Source organism: Oratosquilla oratoria, unplaced genomic scaffold (genome assembly GCF_046742065.1).
Source record: "Oratosquilla oratoria isolate Oo_2021 unplaced genomic scaffold, ASM4674206v1 SCAFFOLD141, whole genome shotgun sequence".
Taxonomy (NCBI): domain Eukaryota; kingdom Metazoa; phylum Arthropoda; class Malacostraca; order Stomatopoda; family Squillidae; genus Oratosquilla; species Oratosquilla oratoria.
In genome coordinates, this window is record NW_027467497.1 from 102,531 (window position 1) to 129,150 (window position 26,620).

Below are 26,620 nucleotides of genomic sequence, written 5' to 3' on the forward strand. Positions count from 1 at the left end.
TATGGGAGTCCTGAGCTCCTGGCGACGGGCAGGCCGAAGTGCCAAGAATTATTCGAGGAAGTTTGTGAACTATCTTTTGTAACGTTGGCACTTATTTACAGACGCTCCTCTACTTAGGAACATTCGACTTACGAACTTTCAAACATCGAATGAAGAGGACCGTAAGTCATCCGTCACTTCAAGCCTACTTTACCAGTTAAAAAAAGTATTATAATTACTTATAATTTGTTTTATGTATCAGCAGTGTGTTTTAGGATAAAAAAAACATGCATTGACTGTAGATAATACTTGTGCAGATTTAAGTACACTTGAAATAATGTTAAATAACGACCAACGAACATCTCGAGTTACGAACGACAGTCGGCAATGTAACTCGTTCGTAAGTCGAGGAGTATCTGTATGTATATCTATGTATATGTATATATGTATATATATATATATATATATATATATATATATATATATATATCACTGGTGAGAAATGTAGTAACATATTTGTAAATCACAACTAACACCACAGTCGGACGAAAGAAAGAGTTGAGTAAGCAAAACTATTTTTCAATAGCTAACTGCAATCTTCTTCAGTAGTACAAAGTGGAAGGAGGATGCTATCTTATATACCAACCTCTTACAAAGGGAAGGGAACTGGCAAAAAATAAATGTCACTACCCCAATCCTTACGTGACCTGAAAATGACATGAGGTCGGGTCAGGGGGAGAGGGAGGAAACTTGTTGACAATATAAACCTGACATTGTTCCTGCCACGCGTATTCGTCCGGCCATCAGGTCAATCAACTCGTGGCGAGGGACAAAGTGCCGAGTGCACGCCAGGAACCGCGTAAATGTTGCTCCATGCATGGGGATATTATTGACTCCAATTCTTTTATGTAGTTAATATCTGAGGGACTTTAATGACACTCCGACGACGGAACAGTCATACAACGTTCTTTTATGATTGGATATTAATCACCACTCAACTTCTACTCTCCCTCCGTTCTGCTGCTACTGCCCACTTCCTCAAATCTCTCCTTCACCACCTCCTCTTCGGTGTGATGTTGACCCCAAGGATAGAAGAGCTGGTTATTGCTGACAAAGTCTCCTCCTCCTCCTCCTCCTCCTCCTCCTCCTCCTCCTCCTCCTCCTCCTCTACTTCTTACAGAGTTGGGAACTGGTTTAATCATTTCTTTATTACTCATCCATATTGTTGGTTTTATTGATCAGAAATATCACTCTCTCTTGAGGCACACGGACACGGGGCCGATTCCCTTCAATTGTTGTGAGTTCGTTTGAGTAAAAATTACTTTGGGTACAACATATGTATATATATATATATATATATATATATTTTTTTTTTTTCGATTATACAAATGCCCAATGTCAAGTAGTTGTTACTCATTCTTCCATCGTAGCCAAAGAAATATTGTATTCTCTTTATTGTGAATCACCAAAATTCGGAACGAAAAAGCCTTTTTTCCGAATATTAGGAAACTATCTGATTAAAATGTCTTGGCGGTTCATAAAGTGTGTGTTTGTGTGTGTGTGTGTGCGTGCGTGCGTGTGTGTGTGTGTGTGTGTGTGTGTGTGTGTGTGTGCAACACTGATTGGGTCCCAGTGAACATTCAACCCGTAGCCTTGGATACACGAGTTTAATCATTTCTTTATTACTCACCTGGGGTGTATCGACTCCAGGTGGGAATCGCCTCTCCCACGTCACGCCACGTGTTTTTACGTATGGCGTGATAGTCTCCCACGTGGGGCCACGTGACGTGTCCGTGTACAGCCGGATTCCAAAGTTAGACGGATCTCTTGTCTGTCTCCATAAATGGAAATGGATGTCAGCGAAAGAAGTTTCGGTATTATTTGCAAAATATGAATTTTATATTTGTGTTGTACTTGTACGTATTGTAACGTGGTAAGCATGCAGGAGGTCTTATGGTGTCATCTATTAGCAGTAGTGGCAAACATGAGAGTGTCGTCGAACTTTTGAGCCCGACTGTCAAACATGTCGAGCTTTTGATGGGTTTCAGTGCTTCGGCCAAACGTGGTCACTCTCTTCCTCTCGGAGTTGACCGCATATGCAATGAGCCCTGACTCTCCCAAGAGACGTCCGGTTTGTGATGATAGTGCTGAGTTGGTGTCGAACATGGGTTCCCAGCCTTTTTTGTTCCTGTCCCCCTTGGACAGTCCGATGAGTCCCCACGAACCCTAGAAGACTAAGGATGAAAATGATTAAATTTGTAATCATTTTACATTTACATTTTTCGTTTCTGTGAAATTTGTACCTGTAAAATGTTTATGGGTCTTGGTAATGGCAACATCAGTAAACTGAGCTCAACAAATTAATATATTTTTTTTATCTAACTACATACTAGAACACATTGTATTGTACAGTAGTATTTATTCTCTCTAACCCATATGTACGCCCTGAAAAGTACATGTAACCTCTCGCCCACCCACCAGGGCTTACATATATCCCAGGTTGGAAATTCGTTGTTTAGAGGATTAAGCCCCATAGCCCGGCAGAACCCTAAGTGAGGTTCGCTTCGAGATATAATTGTTTTCAAAGGTGGTTTTAGACAAATAGACAATGGCTGCACCTGAACCTTCATCAATGTGTAGGTTTCCTTGGCCCCCCATATCTTGTAATTTCTAAGTCATAGGGGATATTATCTCTTTGCTCATTTCTGATTTGGTTATCCTTGGCATTAGGGCATCGTGGTCAGGGTCTGGTCTGATGTCATTCTGAGTAAGTAGTAAGGCCATTGAATGAGTTTGTATTTTACCATTTTGGGAGAAAATCTCCTGGTCATAATTGTCTCCGATACCCTGCACTAATTCATTTACATCTTTTAACAGTCCAGTCAGATCCATATCAGCATTTGCAGCAGAAGCAACTGATTTTTTAAATCTGTGAAGTTCATCATATGAACAAGTTACAAAGTCGTGAAAGGCCTTCATATGTCCCTTTGAGTCCGTGGGTAAAACAGCCCCTGGGTCATTTGCAGACGGGTGGCTAGGTTTTTTATTATTGTTGTGTTCATGTTGCCAATTATTAGAGCAGGCAGTGAACCATGCCATTTTTTTTACTTGTTTGACAAAAGGTCACCAAGGGTTTCACTCTGGAACTTGGAATAGATATCCTTGTTGATGTGGGTGTGATAATTCTGTTAATATCAATGTCCCTTATCTCCAAAAAATTTCTTAGCCACTTTATCAACTGCTATCTCTGTCATCATTGTCTTCAGGCATCATATGTAGCAAATTTGCTGCATTGTCTTTGAAAGCCAGTATTGCTGCTCTTCCGGGGGAAAGTGAGTATAATCAAGTCTTCTCTAAAGTAATCTATCAACTTTTCTACCAACTGTCTGCAAGAAAGACTGGTTCCACCTGCATCTTAGTATTCCTGAAATATAGCAAGAGAGCTCCATACGTTTGATCTGTTTCTATCAAGTAATCTGACAATAGAATGAGATGCTGTGTCTACGTTGGTAGGATTAAATGCTTCTCGAAGTGCAGCTTGTATGTTTCTTGAACTCAAGAATTTGCAACTGCAATCAATATAATACCTGATGTCTGCTTGTTTATTTTTCAGTGTGTTTCACACTTCTAAAATAGATTCCTTTAAACCTTCCGTGTGTCTCCCCATGCCTGCAAACATTTGCTGATCGCCAGCGACTTTGATTCTTAGGGTCTCAGGGTTACATTTTCCCCCACAAAAAAGGCAGTGTTGCAGAGCGAGCAATGAATGTTGAATAGTCAGATCGCCTTGCTATTTTAGGCTTACTGCTAGAACACTGAAGTTCTTGGCCTTTGTCCTTCAAGGCTTTTTGAATTTTCTTTGGATGATAATACTTATCCACGCACTTCCGATGCACATGGATTGATAAATTTGTTGGATTGTTCTTGATCTTCCAATTCATTGTGCAAACCATCACCATATTGCTTGCTAGCTCTGATGATTCTTCCAGCAGTTGCTTCTGAAAGGTGGTCTCTTTTGTTGTATGCATGCAGCTTCCCAGAGAAGCATGTCTTCTCCATTTCTGTCATTACTTGTAAGGAAATACATTAGGAATTGAATAAGTTAGTAGTTTTGAAGTGTGTGAGGGCAAACGTTGAACTAGGTTCTCTCGGCCCATAAATACGAGAGTTAAGTCCGGGTGCTCCTATAAAGATTATCTGCTGGGGATCGAAGCAAAACATGGAAAACTTTAAATGATTTAAAGGATTGTAGAATACATCATACGATGTCAGCCATCAAAGGGGAGCATTAAAGAGCACAACTGATCTTGATGACAGGAACACAAATGGTGTACGAGGTACTCAGCACCAGCACCTCCATACTACAGTGACGGAGTAACAATCGATGGTTGAGATGTGTAGGGGAGAACCGTTCCAGTCCACTCGGAAGACGATTTTCCTTCGGAGAACAGCAGTGATGTATAGAGAACATTTTAGACCAATAAGAAAACTTTATACTCAAATACAAGGTTTAGCAGAAAAAGGCCCATTGGCTGCCGGTCTACCAACCTTATTTGTGCCACACTATATAGGCCCTATACGAGGCGTCAACATGAAAGTCCTATGGATGTCTCACCACGTACATAACAGTAAATAATGGCGATGAAAGGTCGTCTTATCAAAGTTTAAGAATTCATTACAATTCAGCAATTTGCAGCAATGCCTGTTGGTTATTTGCTCTCTCTCTCTCCTTCCTTTCGTAATGTTTTGTCATTATAACGTATTGTAAATTTCATCGACGTACGCAATTATAATTCACACCATACAACATTGGCGTGACATGACGCAACAAGGCGGTGAGGGGAGCGAGTACTGCCTCATGAAGCTTGTCAAAGCTTGTGGCAGTGGAGGATGGGAGGAGGAAGGAGGAGGAGGACTGGCACTCCATAGCGAACAAAGTCGGGACAGAGGCAGAGCGTGGCGCGAGTGTGGGAGCAACATTGTTGGAGGCGGACTTCTTTCCTCCAGAAGTAGTTGAAAGGGCCTTAGGCTCCTGCTACGTCGGGATGAGTGTGGGGCAAGTGTTTTTGGTGTCGTCCTGAGGTGTTTATCTCCCGGAGGAGCGAGAAGAAATTTGAATTATGTTTTATTTTCTTGGCACGGGAGTTGAAATTGTTTTCTTACAGAGGCACGACGGTCACGAGCGAGTTCTATCAAATGGAGTTCTTTCTCACGAAGTGTATTGCTATGTTGTGGCATCTGCAGATTAATTTTTTTTATAAATGTTTAATTTATTTTTACGTTGGTGTAATTATAGAAAAATCCAAGATACTATACATATACATATTTTGAGGTGTACCAGTTGTAAATGTATCGTGCATTAATTTGGAAATAACGAAAATGTATTTGTGAACATGTGAGCGCACATGTGTCATTACATACAGTAAAACAGTAAAGTACCTACGCTCTTCCTAGGAAAAAATGAAAAGAAAAAAATGAAATTCTTTATGCACACAAGCACACATTGTGGGTATATATATATATATATATATATATATATATGTATATATATATGTATATATATACATACATACATATACCAAGGCTTTTTCCCCCTTACAAGGGGGGTAGCCGAAAAGAAAAAGGCATAAAATCATTCCCATAATTGTATGTGTGTGTGTGTGTGTGTGTGTGTGTGTGTGTGTGTGTGTGTGTGTGTGTGTGTGTGTGTGGGTGTGTGTGTGTTTTGCTGGAAGTAAAGTTGGCCTCTAACACGCATTTCCTCCCTCAAAATTCGTGAGGAATTTAGAAGCTTTGTAAGTGTTGACACGCGCATCGCGGCTAAACTACCTTTGCTGCGCGAGCGTCGACAGGCAGACCTTCCTGTCGACGTCCACGCCTTCAGAAGTTGCACTTCCGTGTCCTGTGCTAGTCGAACCCTTTGGATTGTCCAGAGAGTTCCCCCTCAGTTGAGTAAAATCTCCTGACGGCAGATGACTAAACACTCAAGTTGAACAAGTCTAAAAGACAGTCGAAAGAACGATTGAAAAAATCTAATAGTTTAAAATCTAATAAAATGTGATCATAAATGAACTTGAAATTGCAAATGATGCCGATAAATCCTAAGAACATAGTGTGGCGTTGAGAATCAAGGCCCGGTAGAGAAGGATCTACATCCTTGATCTAAGGTGGGTGCGAAGCATCAAGAACAAAAAGTACTTTTCTTTTTATTTGGCTGCCACCATGCAAATTTGTTCAGCTCGGTGGCGAAGGGTGGCCCTAGAGAAATCTGCGTGACTGTACATAATTGAGTAATCAGTAGTATGATGATGCTGGTAGGCGAGAACCACGCCATTATTTTCGACATTCTTTTGTTTTTCTCTTGGGTTTTGAAACTAGAACCACACCGAGTCTTTACTTATATTCGGAAATTATGTCAGTATATATATATATATATATATATATATATATATATATATATATATATACGTATATATATATATATATATATATATATATATATATATATTGGAAAACTGTAAACACCAGACTCAATTGAAGGGTTTATTTCCCCCGACGTTTCGATTCCCGTCCAGGAATCGTTTTCAGGGGGTATAATGGTTACAAGATTGTGAACTCCTTATAAATCGCCCAAATAATAAACCTAGGAAAGGTTCACCCTCTCAATCACATGTACAAAGCATACCTCATTACAATAATAAATACGTTATAATAGAAATGAAATATTGGTACCAATTAGAATAAAATAAAATACAAATAAAAAGTTACATGGCTGTGAACATAAAACAAGCGAAGCAAAAGTATACATGACACTACCGTAAAAACAACAGACCATTGGACAGAGATGTAAATGAAAGTGGACCAAATGTCCGCAATGAAGTGTCAAGAACAAACGACTAAATTACAATCAAACAAAATACACTACAAAAATACAAATAAAATAAGTTACATGGTTGTGAACAAAAAGCAAGTGTAGCAAAAAAAAACTCAAACGTAACATTAACGTAAAAACTTCAGAACATAGGACAGAGACGCAAATGAAAGTGGACATTTGGTCCACTTTCATTTGCGTCTCTGTCCTATGTCCTATGTTCCTGGACGGGAATCGAAACGTCGGGGAAATAAACCCTTCAATTGGGTCTGGTGTTTACAGTTTTCCAATATGGATCCCAGATTCCAAATCTTATATAATATATATATATATATATATATATATATATATATATATATATATATATATTACTAAAGCAGTACATCAAATAATCAATCTTGATGGCGCAATCGGTTAAGTCACTATCACTTGTCACATGCTAGCGCAGCTTCGAGTCCTTGGCTGTACCACGTTTCAATTTCTGTATATATACACCTCGAGTTTCTTTATGTTGATGGTTTAGAATGAAAGTGAATTGTTGTTGGTAAATGTAAATATGCTCACCGGGACCCATTCAGTGTTGTGTATATATGCGAAAGTAACCACTGGGAAAAGTAAACTAACAAAGCAAAGCGCTTTCGTATGATTACATCTTCAGTGCTGAACATGTAGTTATACGAAAGCACTCTACTTCGTTAGTTTACTTTTCTCATTGGTTACTTACGCATTTGTGAACACACGTTCCTAGTGTTTTTATTGCATATATATATATATATATATATATATATATATATATATATATATATATATATATATATATACACACGCACAAAATAGGACGAGGGAGTCATATGAGAGGTACAAAGAAAAGAAAAGAGAAGTAAAGCAAAAGGTAAAGGAGGCAAAGAGGAGAGTAGATGTGAAGTGGGGTAAGAGTATGACAGAAAATTTTGAAAGTGATAAAAAGATGTTTTGGAAAGAAATTAAGAGAGGAAGAGGAGGCGAATCAAGTACAGAAGAAAAGGTAAAAGGTGCAGATGGAGAGATGATAATGGAAGAGAAGGCAGTAAGGGGAAGATGGGCAGAATATTTTAGGGAGGGAAAGATAGCTGCAGTGGGAAATGCTAAGAAAATGACCGTGATGAGTGAGGAAAATGGAAGAGAAATAAGGAAGGATGAAGTGAAGGCAGTTGTTAAGATGATGAAAGTAGGTAAGGCACCTGGTCTGGATGGATGCCATGCAGAATGTTTAAAAAAAGGAGGTACAGTGATGGTGGACTGGCTGGTGAGGTTATTTAATGTTTGCTGGAGAGAGGGTAGAGTGCCGGAGGACTGGAGGAGTGCCTGTATCGTTCCACTTTACAAGGGAAAATGGGACAAGTGTGAATGTAGTAGTTTCAGAGGGATTAGCTTGTTAAGTGTAGTTGGGAAGGCTTATGGGAGGATCTTGATTGAGAGGATTAGGAGAGGAACAGAGGAAGTAATTGGTGAGGAACAGTGTGGATTTAGGACGGTTAGAGTTTGTGTAGATCAGATCTTTGTGGTAAGATGAATATGTGAGAAAGCTATAGGAAAGGGGAAGGATGTTTTTTGGGCTTTCATGGATCTGGAAAAGGCTTACGATAGGGTAGACAGAAAGGCACTGTGGGAGGTTATGGAGATATATGGGATAGGAGGAAAGCTTCTAGGAGCTGTCAAGAGTTTTTATGAGAGTAGTAGAGCTGTGTCAGGATTAGAAATGGAGAGAGTGAGTGGTTTGAGGTAAAGGTGGGACTTCGTCAAGGATGCGTTATGTCACCCTGGCTGTTCAACTTATACATGGATGGGGTAGTGCGAGAGGTAAATGCAAGGGTAGTGGGTGAGGGATTGGAGATGGTTAAAGAAAATGGAGAAAAGTGGGAGGTGAGCCAGCTGTTGTTTGCGGAGTACACTGCGCTTGTGGCAGGATCGGAGGAGTGACTGAGGAAGTTGGTGACAGAGTTTGGGAGAGTATGTGATAGAAGAAAGCTAAAGATAAATGTGGGCAAAAGTAAGGTGATGAGATGTATATGGGGTGAAAGTGGCAGTATACTGGAAGTGAGCATTAAGGGAGAGAGACTGGAGGAAGTGGATAGTTTTAGATACTTGGGTGCAAATGTGGCAGGAAAAGGCGGAGTGAAGGTGGAGGTAGAATATATTTTGAGAGAAGCGAGTAAATGCCTTTGTGGACTGAAGAGTGTAATGAGGAATAGACATTTGGGAATGGATGCTAAGAGGAGACTGTATGAAGGAGTGATTGTGCCAACAGCACTGTATAGGGCAGAAACATGGAACATAAGAGAGGAAGAGAGAAGGAGTTTGAATTTGTTTGAGATGAGGTGTCTGAGAAGTATGATGGGGGTTACTAGGCTAGATATAGTGAGAAATGAGGAGGTGAGGAGGAGAACGGGGGTGGAAAGGGAGTTGGGAGATAGGGTTGATGAAAGAGTATTGGGATGGTTTGGACACATGGAAAGAATGAGTGAAGAAAGACTAGTAAAAGAGGGCAGATGTGATGTGGAGGGAGTGAACATGAGGGGACGTCCTAGGATGAGGTGGATGGATGGGGTGAAGGGGGCTTTGGGGAAGAGGGGAATGTCTGTTGAGGAAGGACGGGAGAGGACAGAAGACAGGGGTGAATGGAGAATGGTTGTATATGGATGGTGTTGTGATGCATGAGGTGGAATGGGCGATGGGATGGGGGGTGAGGTAGTATGTGTGAGCAAAATTTGACGCAGCCCGAAGGGATTTCTCCCCGTCTTCTCTTTTTATGCATGGGGGGACGGAGAGGGGGGGTCGCCGATTTAATGAAGCGGCCTTGCTGTGAATGTGCTGTGTCTTGCGACACTGCTTCTGACCCAGGGCAGTGGACAAGGTGCAGGGATGACCCGTCATCCAGGAGGTGCTAAGATAAGAGAGAGGGTGGAGGGGTGTGGAGTGTATTCAGGGATGGAATGGGTGGGAATGATGTTATGCCTTTTTCTTTTTGGCTACCTCCCTTGTAAGGGGGAAAAAGCCTTGGTAAATGTATGTATGTATATATATATATATGTGTGTGTGTGTGTGTGTGTGTGTGTGTGTGTGTCTGTGTCTGTGTGTCTGTGTGTTGGTTTGTCTTCGGTGGTTCACAACATTTTTTGTATAGAGGAGGATTTTGGGTTACGTAGTCTGTCCTTGACACGCGGCAGCGAAGGCTCAGTAGAACGGTGAGCCGGTTGGAAAAACGGAGATCGTCCTATGCTTTATTGACTAATCAGTTTGGTACAAGCAAGAACCCGTCTGTCTAAGGCTGTGTCAAGTTTCCAAGTCTCCACAGGCCAGATGACCGGGTCTTATAAAGGGGGAACTCGGATGAGTTACCAACAAGGAATTATGTACAATAGTTTAAATTACAAGGAGCCATTTGGCCTGACTAGAGTTGAGCTAAGGCTCAAATATTTGTTACTTAATTACACAATTTTAAATCCTTAAATTACATATCTACAATCTATGTCCAAGTGGACATAGAACCATAGGAGAAATTAAAATGAGCAATACTGATGTCTTGTGGTATCATGCTTCGACCGTTGGAGTCTTAACAGGCAACGTGGGCTGGCTCGTGAACTGTGAGATAGTTGTCTTGACCGTACGCAACCTGGGAGCTGAGGTCTTGAGCGGGCTCACACCACGAAACTCTTCATGTGTGCGTGCGTCCGTGTGCACTGGTGTTGGCTGGTATGCACGCAGACGTGTTGATATGCAACGTGTGTTGTATATATATATATATATATATATATATATATATATATATATATATAATATATATGTATATATATATATTACGATCCTGTGTGTGCTGGATGATAGAGGTAGGCGAGATGATGGCTAATAATTCAGTACTCATCAGTCGGTAATATCAAACCGTTTAGCGCTTCTAGAGGGTGCCAGCAACACCACAAGATACGTAAAAAAAGAATGCATGTGAGAGGACAATGACTGGTTTTGGCGAGTGCTCTCATCATGAATGAAAAATAGAATAAATAGCAAGAGGCTGGCTTCTTCAAAGACTGGTAACCTAAAGTGAAATAACATTTATATATATGTAAGGTAAGACAATCTCGTATACCTTCTTTCCAGAGCAGTAACAAGACAACTATACACCGTAATTTTCTTAACGACCATAAACATAAATCCTATGCTAAATATAATTTCCCTAACTATAGCATGTATTTCATAATTTAGCAAACGTAGTCTTAGCACATCTTTAGGTAATAAATGTTCATAAACAATATCATTCGCTAAGATGCTGCAATGAAAGAAATCCCATTTTGGTTGTTATATCCTCCTACACCAACACCCAGGGCCGTCGAAAGCCATAGCGGCCCACTGGGCAACTAGCAATGACACCCACTTCAAGTGGCAAGCAGTACGAGTACATAAAGGTGGACTTAACAGAAATGGCAGTAAAGACTGATGAGGTACTACTGATTAGGAAGAAGCTTAATCCAAATAGACAATTTTATAATATATATATATATATATATATATATATATATATGTATATATATATATATATATAATTTTTTGTGACAGTTGCATGCAGGATTCGAACCCGCTGTACTCGGCCATCCGTAGATTACCTTCCCAGTGCCCTAGACCACTACACCACAGAGGCTATAAAATCCTTGAAACCTGGAATCGAACTGATTCCCGAGGGAAGGAAGATCACTTATTACGGCGATCCGAAATTCCTGCTTTTTTACTCAAGGACCAGCCCACCAGTGGTATGGGGTAAGGACCGGGACGAACCCCTTTCACGCTAATCGCCATTGTAACTATGGTCCTTACCCCATACCACTGGTGGGCTGGTCCTTGAGTAAAAAAACAGGAATTTCGGATCGCCGTAATAAGTGATCTTCCTTCCCTCGGGAATCAGTTCGATTCCAGGTTTCAAGGATCTTATAGCCTCTGTGGTGTAGTGGTCTAGGGCACTGGGAAGGTAATCTACGGATGGCCGAGTACAGCGGGTTCGAATCCTGCATGCAACTGTCACAATTTTTTTTTATCGGTTTGATGTCGCTGCTATTAGCGAATTACTCTCATATATATATATATATATATATATATATATATATATATATATATATATATATATATATATATATATATATATACGATACGAAAACAAACCCTGTTTGTGTACTGTTCTCAGGTCCCCTTAACACCCGAACCCCGGGACACTGGTCCCTGCCAGAGAAAAGATTGATTCCGCATGGAAAGGACACCCTCGCTGCGTCTCTTCACCACGTTGATCTCGACTAAATTAGCCACGATTACCCTAGTCACTAGCTCTGATCGTGCGCTAAACGCCTACCATCTCGAAAGTACTGCTACCCGAGCTAATTCTCCCTTCATTGAGGAATCTCGCTCTGGCAGGATTATGCCCTATATAACTCTCCCTGCACGATCGGTGTAGCCCGTGTGGTTCTGTTAAAATCACCGCTACGGCGGGAGAGGAGGGAACCCTTCGCCAAGTAACGTCCGGTCTTTTCGCACGCTCTAGTGCCCCGGGCCAACGTATTCGATCGATTGCTGTTAGGTAGACAGGTCTCGTTAAGCACCAACCGTTCGTAAACGCCCTCGCCCCCCTGCCCCTTAGATTTCCGCCCCCTTTTTTTTCAAGTTGTTGAGGATCGATAGGTTTTTTACGTGTTAGGTTTTTTTTCTCGTTATCAGTGCCGCCATGGCGGACACTGATTCATGGACCAGCGTGTCTAAGAAGCGTCGCTGCGCTCCTGGTTCAACGGCTCCAGCGAGCGACGAAGCTGCCGTAGTGATAGCCCCAGCTAGCGTTAAGGGTGGCAAGCTCCCCACCTTTAAGGTCGTACCCTCAGCGGGGTACGACACTGCTTTCGAGGTGGTGAGAGCTCTCGAGAAGGGGCCACTCCGCGGTAAGCTTTTGTCCCTCCGACCCCTCGGCGATGGTAACGTGCTATTGTTACCAACCAGTTACGACATCGTCGACGAGTTGGACGGGATAAAGTCGCTCAATGGTAAGCCGGTGAACCTGGAGCGTCTGAACCCAGAAGACCGGCAGCATCGTCTCACGGTGCACGATTACCCGCCCTCCTACTTGACCGAAGCCATTGAGGACCATCCTCAAGTAATCGCGGCCACGAGAATGCATCGGTGGGACAAGACGCCGACACGCCAGGTCCTCATCACGATAAAAGGCGAGCCATTCAATAAAATCGACCTGGGTTGGTATGGCAGGTATGATGTACGAACGTACATCCCAGATCCTCTCCGTTGCTTCAGGTGTCAGCGCTATGGCCACCACCAGGCGAGGTGCACAGCTAAGCAGCCCAAGTGCGGCATTTGTAGCATGCCTCATGCCACCGAGACTTGTCTTAACTAGTTCAAGGCTGGCACTGAGACTGTTGCCAAGTGCCCGAACTGCAGCAAGAAGCACCACGCCTGGAATACGTCATGCGCAGTGCGTCAAGTGCAGGCCATTGCCTCAAAGGAGAGGACTGAGAAGCGGCAGGACTTCATACCTGCCCCCCCAGGAACATTTGTATGGGGCAGCAGGAAACATTCTCCTACCACTGCACCACCACCACCTACACACAGTGCTCCTGATCTGAACAATCAGGCGCACTTCCCAACACTGAACACAGCTCCCACACAGACACAACCAGCTCCCAAAAAGGCCGCTCCCACCTCCAAACCCGTGCCCGCCTCCAAACCTGCACCCATCTCCAAATCCACACCTGCCTCCAATCCCACCCCTAAATCCAAAGCCAAACCCACGCCCCCCGTACCAACCCCACGAGCACAGGACCGACGGTCCCCTCCACCTGAATATCCGCCCGATGTCATCCCCCTCAGGGAGGATGACATCGAACTGATTGTGACTGGCGTCGTGTCTGCTGTCGCCACGACTTTTGGCGAGGATGACACAGGCAAGATGCTGGAGTTAGTGAACAGGTCTGTCAAAAATGTGCTTAAGCTCCTAAAAGAGAAGAGGAACCCTAAGCGAAAGGAGAGGACTCCCTCCCCCTCCACCTCCTCCCCCGCCTCTTCCACCACTTCCTCTTCCTCAACCTCCTCCTCCTCCTCCTCCTCCCCTTCCACTTTACCCAAGCCTGCCACACCCGCCTTCACCATTGGGAAAGACACACCCACTTCTTCTAAGCCCAGGAGAGTGTCTTCTGCTAGGCCCCAACGCCAACTTGCATTGAGGCTTGAAGACTCCTCTTCTGATGAGGAGGAAAATGCGTCCACTGATTCAAAGTCGCAACCCATCTTGTCGTCTGACCGGGGACAACAAGATGAGACCGTCATGGAAACTGACAGGGAAGACGATCGCCCTGTTCAATAATCACTTGAGGTTGCTACAGTGGAACGTAAACGGGTTCCGCAGCAAAAGCTCGTATCTCCTTGCGCTTGCGCAAGAGCATGAATACGATATCATGCTTCTCCAGGAGACATTGGTGAGCGACGAGGTGCGATTTCCGGGATATCGCATCTTCTCTCTCCCTCGCTCACTCACTGCTAGGGGGTGTATGATCTTAGTCAAATCACCCATCCCCTGCAGTGAAATCACGGACCTGTATCATGTGGGGATGGTGTAGAAGTTCTTGCGGTTCGACTCCATCGGGCCCACGAAACGTACACCATCTACAACATATACAGGGGCCTGAGAGCGGAACTGGACCTTGGAGAAGTGTGTACTCTTGCTGCGGACAGGCTCCTCATCATAGGAGGGGACTTCAACGCCCACCATGAAATTTTGATGTCGTCCCAAGGGCCCAATGTCGCTGGGCACCACTTAAGTTCAGTATTAGACGAATGCCCTGACAATGCGTTGTTGAATGATGGAAATCCGACGCACGTGCGAGGTGGACGACTTGATCTGACCTTGGCGACGGCCTCTCTCCTCCCTAGGGTAACCTGGGAGGTGCATCCTATTGTCACTAGCGATCACTTCGGTGTCTCTGTGCACATACGGGACTCACCACCCATACCAGCTGTATTACCTGTTCCCAGGTGGAAGACAGCTTTGGCAAACTGGCCAGTGTTTGAGAAGTCTGTTGAAGAATGGGCAGCGTCCTACGTCCCACCACAGGACGTGGAAAAGTTGGAAGCTGACTTTTCTGCAGCCATTCAGGTGGCTGCCAACAGAGCCATCCCAAAGACTCGCCAGTCCCCCAGAGAACATAAGAACAGCTGGTATTATACCCCCGATGTTAGAGAGGCCAACCATCGGGTGAACATGCTTAGGCGTGTTTTCCGACGGCGCCGAACTCAGACCAATTTGGCCAACTTGCGCGCTGCAGTTCATGACGCTCACGTCATAGCTGCAGATGCCAGAAGAGCCAAATTTCTTGAATGGTGTGAGGGCTTTACTGCTCACACCTCCCTAGCAGAGCTGTGGTCTAAGCTCCGTAAGGCTACTGGCAGGACTCAACCACGACGCACTCATCATGCCCCTGATGCTGAGGCGAAGCGGCTGGTGCAGGAGTTTGTCTCTCGCTCCAGCAGCACCTCACTCCCGCAGTGTGTTCAAGACACACTGCAGGACCTCCAAGGAGTGAGGCGCCATGGTGTTGAGGACATGATGAGTCGGTCGGATGATACTGACGCTAGCTTTACGCTTCAGGAGCTACGGGTCACGTACAAGACCAGCTCAGACACGGCACCTGGAGAGGACCTCGTCACCTATTCCATGCTGGCCCACCTTGGGCCAGCGGGTGACGAGGCACTTCTAAGGGTGATAAACGCGTCTTGGAGGACTGGCAAGCTACCAACAGCCTGGAAGACGGCAATCATAACGCCAATTCCAAAGCCAAAGGAACCTAGTGCTTACCGCCCCATCAGCCTGACAAGCTGCATGGGAAAGACAGCGGAGAGGATGGTGCTAAACAGGATGCTGTGGAAACTGGATCCATTGCATGAGCATATCCATGCTTACTGCAAGGGCACTGGCACAGCAAACAGTATAGCAACACTCCTCAATGCTGTCAGTGGAACACCGTCCATCGTGGTCTTTTTGGATTTGGAAAAGGCGTTTGAGCTGGCCAGTCCACTTGTGATATTGGACGCCCTTGCTCGCAAGGGCGTAAAAGGCAAGCTGCTTTGTTGGATTGCTGACTATCTCAGTCACCGGTCTGCGAAAGAACGCTTTCAGGGTCACATATCAGAGGCCAGAATGTTGGAGAATGGCACTCCACAGGGGGGGGGGTCCTCAGGCCCACTCTTTTTAATGTGCTCGTCCCCAACATTCTGGAACTACCTCTACCACGTGGGTGCAAGGTCATCTGCTATGCAGATGACATTGCGCTCATAATTACTGGGAAACGGCAGTGCTTCAACAGGGCTCAGCGCTGTTTAAGCACTGTGGCGACGGAATGTAGCAGGTTAGGGTTAAAGATCTCCCCTACAAAATCGAAGGCCATGGCATTGAAACTCTACACAGAAGGGGAGCACCTCACCATCCAGGACCTTAGGCTGGACTGGGTACACCAGTATCAGTACCTGGGGGTCTGGATTGAGGAGAGGCTCACCTTTCAGAGGGAACTTACCTATCTCAAGGAGAGACCGAAGGCAAGAACCACAGTTATGAGAGCAATGACGGGGAAGGCAATCGGTGCCACACATCGGGTCCTTCGCACATTCTATGTGCACGCAGTCCGCAGTCTGGTGGACTACGCTGCCCCAGCTCTCATAAATGTGGCGAATGTCAAGCTTGAAGCCCTGGAGCCTTGCCAAAATGCCGCAGCAAGGATTATCCTGGGAGCTCAACCTTGGACTAAGATCGTTAACCTCCGAATGGAGGCTTCATTGCCTTCATTAACATCACGGGTCAGAAGGCTGGAGGTCGACTTTCTTGCCAAGTTGGTCCAGAGCCCCAGGATAACTGAGCTGAGTCAGAACCTTGTGACAGCTCTGGGACGGGTGGGTACTTTTATCCATTCTGATACCTGGCTGTCACAAGCGGCTGGGATCCTGGACTCCTTCAAGCTCACCAGCACTCTCCTGGAGAAGGGTAGGGACTCTCCACACCCAGAGTTCAAGCCCCCACCACCATGGCTTTCGATACCTGCTACCTTCGTTGTCACAAAGCTTCCCAGTAAGAAGAAGTTATGTGACCAGGAAAGAGTACGAGCGCAAGCCCTACAAGGCGTCCGCGCACTGTCGAAACCTGGAACGGCGGTCTATTACACGGATGGCTCCGTAGACCCCAACAGGCCTCGCAGTGCGGGGGCTGCTTTCGTGGCGGATGGTTTGACCTACGGCAGGAGAGTATCTGATCATGCGTCCACTCTCCAAGCTGAGGCCATAGCGGTACAAGGAGCGTTAGAGCATGCTCTAATATCTCGAGCTGGTCCTGTGGTGATCCACACGGATTCACAGTCTCTGCTAGGCAGCTTAGAATCGACACAGCCCAGCGACAATGTACGCCTACTGACCTCCATCCTAGCACTCCTGCTGAAGCTGCATCAGCAAGGCAGGAGTGTTACGCTCAACTGGGTGCCAAGCCATGTACAGTAGGTGTCCCAGGTAACGAGCTAGCCGACGCCGCAGCAGAAGCGGCGCGCAAAAGACCTGAAGTCGATGTTGTCGTCCCTCTCATCAGAAATCAGTTGCGCCTACGCACCAGGGCTCTTAACCAGGTACAACGGTTCCTCGAGCACAGACTGGAGGCAGAGGTGTCAGAGAGGGCGAGGTGGTACAGGGCAGTCACAGACTACGAGCCCCTTGTACTTCCTCGCTCCACACCTAGAAAAGTGGAAACTCTGCTTTTCCGTCTGCGGCTGGAGGACCGTTGTTTCTGGCAAATCAAGACCAACCCCACATCAGAAGAAAGAAGATGCCATCATTGCCTCCACCCTGAAGCCACCCTTGACCACTACCTCAAGCATTGCCCCGCAACTGCTTTTCTGAGGAGAGGGCCTCCGACAACATCTGAGGGTCTTGTGCGCCGCCTATGCAGCCACAAGTCCGTTTGAACTGCTCGGCTGGTGGAGTGTCAGCCCCCCCTTTAATTTTCATATATATGTCTACTATGTCCGGAAGGGTGAATTCATAGCGATGTGCATGCGTATACTGCATGCGTATGCACATCTAATGTATGTATGAGTGTGTGTGACCAAGGCCACACACACTCATACATTGAATCAACCCCCCCCCACCTCTAATTTCTACATATATGTTTCTCTGTCCAGAAGGGTGAATTCATAGCGATGTGCATACGTATATTGCATACGTATGCAAATCTAATGTATGTATGTGTGTGACCAAGGCCACACACACTCATACATTGAATCACCCCCTATTTCTTTACATTTTATACATTATTAGATGTCACCACTATATCCGTAATCAGTTATATTTTGAAGGGTGCATTCACTGAGATGTCCATGCGCATTTCATATACGTGTGCACATCTTGTGAATGTATAAGTGTGTGGGGATGGGCCCACACACACTCATATGTACAATCACCCTCCAAACGGGCTCACTCAAAAGCCCGTGGGAGCTTCACTCCCGAATTTTTCGAATCGAATGGGCCCTGCCGACCTTAGTCGAATATTATCATGTATCGTTTACTGGAACACAAATCTATAAAAAAAAAATGTGTATAATAATAATAATAATAATAATAATAATGATAATAATAATAATATTAAAAACAACGAGGAAATTATCGATGTTTGAAGTGGAAGAGGAAATTGCATGTACTGAATTCAAGATACAGTATTTCGAACACCTGTAGATCATTAGGTTTTAAAACTTCAAATTTTATTCGCAGCATTATTGCTGTTGTTATATTTTAATTTTCATTGATGATTTATTTATTCAGTGATTTACCTTTTTGTCCTTATTGTCATTGGTATTGTCATCATTATTTAACGTCATTGTTATTATTATTGTTATAATTATTATTGTTATTATTAGTTATTATTATTATTATTATTATTTATTAGTAGTAGTAGTAGTAGTTGTATCATCATGATCATCATCGTTATTATTGTTTTTGTTGCTGTTTTTATTTTCATGAGTCTTGTTACTGTAGTTGTCGAATGTATTATACTGCCAAAGTCTCTCTATAATTATTTTTCTTTGCAGAGAACACAAGGAATCACGGCTTTGCCGCAGCAAGTATTCCAATGCCTTAAAACATCTTCTCCCCTTCCGACCGTCAGGAAAGTAAGTGTGGGGTGATGCAGCTTAGTTAGGGGCGTGGAGGGACAAAAACAGATACGGTACACAAAGCAGTTCATGTGTACACGACCATAGCATCCAGTCTAACGTGTGTAAGCGCACCACGCGCGCACAAATTGGGTCAGAGATACAGTGGATATAAACAAGTGTATTGTCACATTGTGCTATATTAATTAAAGGAAAAACATGGTCTGATGAGCTACATGAGAGAAAAAGGAGAAAAAGAAATAGCAATAACAATTCTAAAAGAAGTACAAGATGATGACCAGGAAGTAGAGAATATTCTAAAGAAAGAAACCGACCTCTAAAGATATAGATTACACTGGGGAACACTCATTTTGTTGCATTTAAAAAAAGACTTTTCTATAGTCAACTTGAGTGTGCTGATTTCAAATCTGAAGTCGGGTTTTGTCTGCAAGCTACAGATTTTATGCAATTTGACATTTTTATTTATTTTTTAAATTTTCGTTATTATAGGAAATTGCAATATCAGCCACAATTCTTTTGTTCACTTGAATCTTAAAACAGTATGAAAGCCATTTCTGTACATTTATTAAGGCAAAAGAAACAGAACATTAACAGAACATCTATCCCAAAGTTAGATTAGCATCCTTCAGAACATCACCACAGCTGATGGAAGCTTATCAATTTCTTTGTGTATTTTTTTCAGGCAGGAATTTGCGTTTGTAACTTTTGCGTTTGTACATTTCATCTGGTCAATTTCGTTTAATGCTCCAGCAGTAGTCAGCCATCATACTTTTGTCCCAGCGCCCTTGGTAGCGTTCTTCCATGTCTTGGTGGAATCGTTCTCCTTGTTCGTCACTCACAGCCCCCAGGTTGTCAGGGAACTGATCAAGGTGGCTGTTCAAAAAATGAAGCTTGATGCTCATGTTGCACCCGAGATCACGAAAAGCGAGGAGCATTCTGTTCACAAGTTCACTGTAGTTCTCCGCCTTATTGTTTCCAAGGAAGTTCTGAACGACTGCCACAAAGGATAACCATGCTGCCCTTTCTAAAGCGGTCATCTTAGCAACAAACTGATCATCACGAATTAGGGTTCGAATCTGTGGGGCATCAAACACGCCTGCTTTGATCTTCTCAAATGATATCCCTGGTAAAGCTGTGATGATGTGTTGGAAACATTCACCTTCGGTTTCCAGTGCCTTGACAAATTGTTTCATCAAACCTAATTTGATGTGAAGAGGAGGAAAGATGATCTTATCTCTGTTTACAATTGGGTCTTGTATGATATTTGGCATGCCTGCTTCAAGGGTGTCACGAATAGGCCAGTCCTTCTGGACCCAATGTCTGTCTCGTGCTCGGCTGTCCCACATACAGAGGAAACATGGAAACTTGGTGAAACCTTTCTGTTGTCCAAGAAGAAAGTTGACCATCTTTAAGTCTACACAAATTATCCAATTGTGCTCATGATACTTTAATAAGTCCATGACCATTCTCATATCATCATAGTCTTCCCGCAAATGCACTGAGTGACCGACAGGTACTGCTCCATAAACATTGCCATTATGTAAAAGAACACACTTTAGACTGCGTTTTGAACTGTCTAAAAAGAGTCTCCATTCAGCAGGACTATAGTAAAGTACACCCAGTTCTTTGAGAAGCCCTGGGATGTCATGGCAGTAAACAAACTGTCTGTCTTTTGAAAAGAAGGTCACAAAAAGCTGGTCACGCTTTCTGAAATATGATACTTTAACAGAGTGATCAACAAGATTTCTGCCTTGTAATCTTGATGCCAAAAGCTCTGCTGCTTTCTGTGAAAGACCTAAATCCCGCACTAAATCATTCAGTTCAGCCTGGGGAAGAGGCTTAGGGACGGGGAAAGGTTCAGTGTCTGAAGAACAGTCCTCCGATTGTGAACACTTTTCTGACAATTCACTGTCACAACTGTCTTGCTGGCTTGTATCATGTCCAATGTCTTTATCGTCCAATGAAGGCAAGCCTTTGAAAACTGGAACAGGTACTTCTTCAGAGTGCGGAACAGGCCGAATAGCTGAGGGAATGTTCGGATACGTAATCTTATGTCGGTTTTTCTTCCCAACACCCGTTGTGTTTACCATGCAGAAATAACAGTCAGTTACATGGTTGGTGGGTTCGCGCCAAATCATTGGAACTCCAAAAGGCAGACCTTTGCGTCTTCCTTTGGTCCAGTCTCGAAGCATTTCCTCACAATTGTGGCACACAACATGAGGAGCCCATTGCTTGTCTTGATCACCAAGATGAACTTCAAAATATGCCTTGTAGGCACGCTTGACGAACGAGGATATGTTACGTCTCTGACGATTGAGTGTGTAGCATCCACATATGTAGCAGAAGGCATCAGGCTTGTTTCTGCAATGATGTCTCATTCTGGAAGCCATGTTTGAACTGAAACAAAAGAAGAATGATCAAAATATTAGAAGCTATCTATATATATGGACGTTAAAATGCTTATACATGGTTTACGCAAGTTCACATATGTACAATTTCATTAACCTCAAATTGCATACAAACTAGAGCTTGTAGAGAAAAACTAATTTCAGATTTGAAATCAGCGCCTAAAACTCTTTCAAAATCCGTTAAAATATCCAATGCAACTCAAAGTTACTGAAAAAGTGTTCCCCTGTGTTATAGGACCACAAATGGTAGCAGAAGACATATTAGCAAAATCAAGCAAGTTAGCAAAGAGTGAACATTACAACAATATTTGGATAAAAAGAAAAATTAATGTTGAGAAAATAGAAAGAGAGAAGACATTAAGATACAAAGGTTAAAAAAAAAAAAAAAAAACGCGAAGAGAACGGAGACCGAAAGCAAGTTCTATTGGAGGGTCTTCGACATGAAGCTGAGAAAATGGTACATCAAGGTAAAAGAATCAAAACAGGGTGGAAAAGGGAAAAAATAAAATAAAATAAAAGTGGCCTATACTAACATTGACGGATTAATATCAGGATTGAATTAACAAAATTATTACCTGTCGGAAGAAAAATCAGACATAATGGGAATGGGACCTTTCGCAGTCAGGCTTGTAGATTCCTATTAGCGCTAGAATTTTCAATTGTCTCGGATTTCACGAGGCAAAGGGATGACTTAGCTAATTTGGAAACCTATATTAAAAAAAAAATACGACATAAATTGCTGCATAAGTGTATTTAGAATTAAAAACATAACTCATAATGTTATAATTTTTACTTACTGGTGTGTGATAAGGCTTTGTTAACTTAGTTATAAGATAAAACTAAAAATAGGTAATTATTTTTACTTAAGTATGAGCAGTAAAGATAAAAGATGTTGATTTCGGGTTGTGCATTTTATCTGAGTGTTGAAAAATAATGGATATCACTGCCACGTCCTGTATATGAAAATAATCAGTGAGATAAAATATAACAACAGTGGTGGCGGACGTACGAGGTACGTTTGTGTAAACAATAGCCTCTTAGATCTGCTGGGAGCTATTTTCAAACAATGACTAATTTTATGTGTGCCGTGGCAGATGCTCGTCAGATTCAAGAAAAAGTAAGAGAAAGACAAACCAAGTAACTAAAAATGTCAAAGGATATGCCAGATTTCCGAGTGCAAAAACGACCCCCTATAGAAAATTGATTAAAGTACCTACTACAGATATGGCAGGAACTATATTTTCATTTTACATGCAATAATATGTCCTCCACACTATCAATATTTCTTATTTCAGTGGCAATGTAACAATGTTGTAGAAGACGGAGCATTACGCAACGCCTTTATTCAGAAAATTCTAAGGAATACCGAGAGTATTAAAAGATATATGGGCATGGAACAAAAGGATTTTTATGATTTGATAAAAGAAAATGTGACTCGCATACATTATTGAAGAGGGACAATTAGTGTCAAGAATGAGAATACACCGCCAGGCATTATCAAAGCACATACAAATAGGAAGTTGTCACACTTGGATGAATATTTAATTACCCTATTGCATATAAGAAAAGGATATGATTTAGGAACTTTAGGAGATTTTTTTGAAGTAGCACGAAGTGTTGCAAGTAGTATCATCATAACTTGGATTAATGTACTGTATTTAGTACCTAAGGACTGGCTTATATGGCCGACTGAAGCACAGGTGCGTGCAAATTTGCCAAAAGTCCCCTGAAGAGTATTCTGACACGTGAACAATCCTAGACTGCACAGAGATGTTCACAGTCAAACCATCAAATCCTTCAGCTCAGGCTGCCACATATTCTCAGTATAAACACAGCACACTAAAAGTACTCGTTGGAATTACTCCCATAGGACTCATAACATTTGTGTCAAGTGTGTATGGAGGTAACACGTCAGACCGCTATCCTGCAGAGGCTGAGTTCATTCATAAGTTGACCCAGGTGATGCCATAATGGTGGATAGGGGCTTCAACATTGGTGATCTAATACTCCAGCGTGGTGCAAAACTACACATCCCACCATTTACAAGGAAAGCCAGTAAAGGCAGGATGGTCACACAAAGTGAAATTGCTAAAACAAGAAGTATAGCAACAGTACGTATACATGTCGTGCGAGCCATTGGAAGAATGGTTGGTTTGTTGCCAGTAGCCGAGAGTTAGTAATCGTACCGGAAAAATTAAGTCTTCGATGCAAAATGATATTTTCTATACATTACATGGATTTGCCTATTGCCTGGTGCATTCAAATGAAAGTATATGTCAGTATACGTCCATTGAAGTCGGTAGAAAATGACAAATTGCTTGGCTTGATACAATTATAGGCTGTTTTACGAATATCATCTGTAATTATAAATAGAGGCTCAAACAATGCTATATGCCGTTTGCAATCATGAAATTAATTGACTTAAATTTCAGACACAACAATGTACAACGATACACCTCTGTAAGCTTATAAAACTTGCCCAAAAAAGTATTTATTTTCCGGCAAGAATTATAAAATTTGGCGGTGTCTGGTATCAAATCGCTCACTGCGAAAGGTCCCAATGGAGACAAAATTAAGGGATCGACTACCACTTAATGGTGTTGGACATGGGTTATACAATTATTGAAGCAAAAACAGAAACGAGAAACAGAGCGGAGGAATCATGTTTTTGGTTACTGAGGGTAAAAAGTGTGGAAATGATCATTATAAAAGTTGAAGACAGCGACATGAAAAGTAGAAAGTTTGTGGTGATTTATGTGCACCCAAAAACGGGCTCTTGGACAGAGGGGGAGCATTGAAAAATGTTAGATGATACAAGGCATTCATTAAATGAGATACTGAAGGAAGGAGGTAACTTGGTACTTATGGGAGATTTTGACTGCAAAGAAATTTGTTGGGAAGAGATGACCGTGAAAGGCGGAAAGAATCTATGGGGAAATGTATTACTTGACATAACCATAGAATATACAATTACACAATGGGTAAATGAAAATACCAGATATAGAAGTAATGAAGAACAGTCGAGACTGGATTTAATATTTACAACAGAACCTGAAATTGTGGATAAAATTGAATACAAGGTACCATTTGGGAAAAGTGACCACACACAAATAGAGGATGAACTAAAGGAAGAAATATAAATGGAGAGAAATGATAAATACAGAAATGGAAGATTGATGGACAACAAAACAGACTTTGGGAAACTTAAGAAATTCTTTCAAAATGGTAACTGGGAAAAATTCTACTTTGAAGAGACAAAAGTGGAGGAGAAATGGACGATCTTGATGGAAATATATAATGAAGGAGTGAATAAATATATACCAATACAGAAACAAGAGGTGTACATTAAGTGCTGATTTAATAGAAGATGGAGTGAGACGAAAGATAGAAGAAGTAAAGCTTGGGAAAGATGGAGAAAAGATAAAAAAAAAAAAAAGGATTCATGGCTGGGACAAGTTGTTGTTGTTGTTGTTGTCGTTCCCTAGACTGTCTGTCCGAGCAGTCCCGTCTCCCCAAGGAAGGCCACAGCCGAAACTTGGGACAAGTTGATCAAACCTGTTGAGAATTGTTTGGAGTGGGAAGGAAGGAAGTGTGGCTGCATGGGAGCTTGCTTGGAGGGATTGTGAAGGGGACTGGAACCAGGGTGTGAGTGAAACAGTGGGCTCCCTGCCATATGCCCACAATTGATTCTGTACATATATTCTTATATATATGCCTTTCAGCTCAAATTTAAGTTGTCACATGAACCTATAGAGAATTTTGGAGAATATGTGTATATCCTGAGTTTATATATTGTAGCTAAGTTTTCATGCATCCTTTCTTTTATTATGATCTGGTCTTTGTATTTTGCAGCAGCACACATACTTATTAGTGATGTACATTTCACATTCATATTGCAGAGACAAAAGATTACTTCCAAGTAATGAAGCAGGACTGTTTAGTTTCTTCAGCCTAACATGGATGAGTAAGGTGATGTGGAAGGCCTTCAGAAAAGGTCTAACTCCAGATGATTTATGGACATTACAGGTACTGTAGTGGTGTTTAGGTAGTAAGGAGGATTGAGGTGCTAAGTAAGAATCTTAGTGGGGAGATGATGTTGGAGATTGTTTAGAAGGGGAGGAGATGATAGCAAACACATTATTTAAGAAGAGAGCCATGCATAAATATACATGTGAAATGGTGGTGGACACAAGGATTGTTGATAGGGCACTAATGGAATATGTAGTGGTATCCAAAGGAAGAATAGGAGAGTTCTGGAGGGAGAGAGTAGAGGAGTGTCAGATAATTTTCTAGTAGAAGGTAAATTGAGAGTGAAGAAAAAGTGGAGGAAGATGAAAAGGGTGGGAGGTAGAGAGAAGCTGAGAGAAGTGTGGGAGGTGGTGAGGGAGAGAGGAGAGAGGGGAGGTAAGAGTAGAAGAATGTATGGTTTTCAAGGAATGTCAAAATATGCAAAGATTGATGGGTGGGAGTGGAATGGGTTGGGGTGGGTGCATGCCTTGGCTAGCTGTCTCTTTTATAAGGGGGAAGAAGTTTTTGGTATATAGATAGAGATAGGTGATTTTATTTGTCAGAGTAAAACCCCATATAAGCAGTACTATCAACATATTACCAATATAACTATATGATTTTCAGCATGAAGATGGAGCAGAAGTGTCAACTGCAAGACTGGAAAGATTATGGGAAGATGAGAAGAGACGGGCAGGGCCAGATGGTGAGCCAGAACTTTATAATGCAGTCTGGAAGTTTGTGAGAACACGTGTTTGGGTTTCAGTTGTCATCTCCATTTTACAAAATGTCCTTCAGTTTCTTGGGCCTGTAAGTATTTGAACTTTGATTATAATTGCTTAACTAGCCATTGGAGTATAGTATATAAATAATAAACTTTTCATTTCTCACAGTAGCAATAAGTAGTTTTTTGAAAGAAGATTATGAATATTATTATCACATTGTAATTCAGGGAGTTTGAAGGACCTTCTAAAATCCTCTGCTCCTTTGTATTCCAATTAAGTAGCACCTTCATTTAACATAGTAGAACATATTTACTATTATGGGATTGTGTACTAGTTAAAGATTTAGCCCTGGAGACATAGGTTATCTGAATAAATTAATAAATATTGATCAATTTCAGTTAAAATATGATTAATGCT

The 26,620-nt window shown here is 42.5% G+C and overlaps 1 protein-coding gene and 1 pseudogene across 3 annotated transcripts in view; both read left to right on the forward strand.

Annotated features, from left to right (window-relative positions):
- Nucleotides 1–26,620, forward strand: part of LOC143022695 (ATP-binding cassette sub-family C member 5-like) — a 285,549-nt gene that overhangs the window by 57,795 nt on the left and 201,134 nt on the right. For 2 of the 3 annotated variants that reach the window (XM_076181025.1, XM_076181024.1), the window contains exons 4-6: nucleotides 18,982–19,062; nucleotides 25,373–25,499; nucleotides 26,106–26,288. In XM_076181025.1, the coding sequence (XP_076037140.1) occupies nucleotides 18,982–19,062; nucleotides 25,373–25,499; nucleotides 26,106–26,288 (391 nt within the window). Of the gene's footprint in view, nucleotides 1–5,966; nucleotides 6,147–18,981; nucleotides 19,063–25,372; nucleotides 25,500–26,105; nucleotides 26,289–26,620 lie in introns of those variants that run through there. The other variant, XM_076181026.1, reaches the window with a different exon arrangement.
- Nucleotides 21,914–24,882, forward strand: LOC143022697 (uncharacterized; annotated as a pseudogene).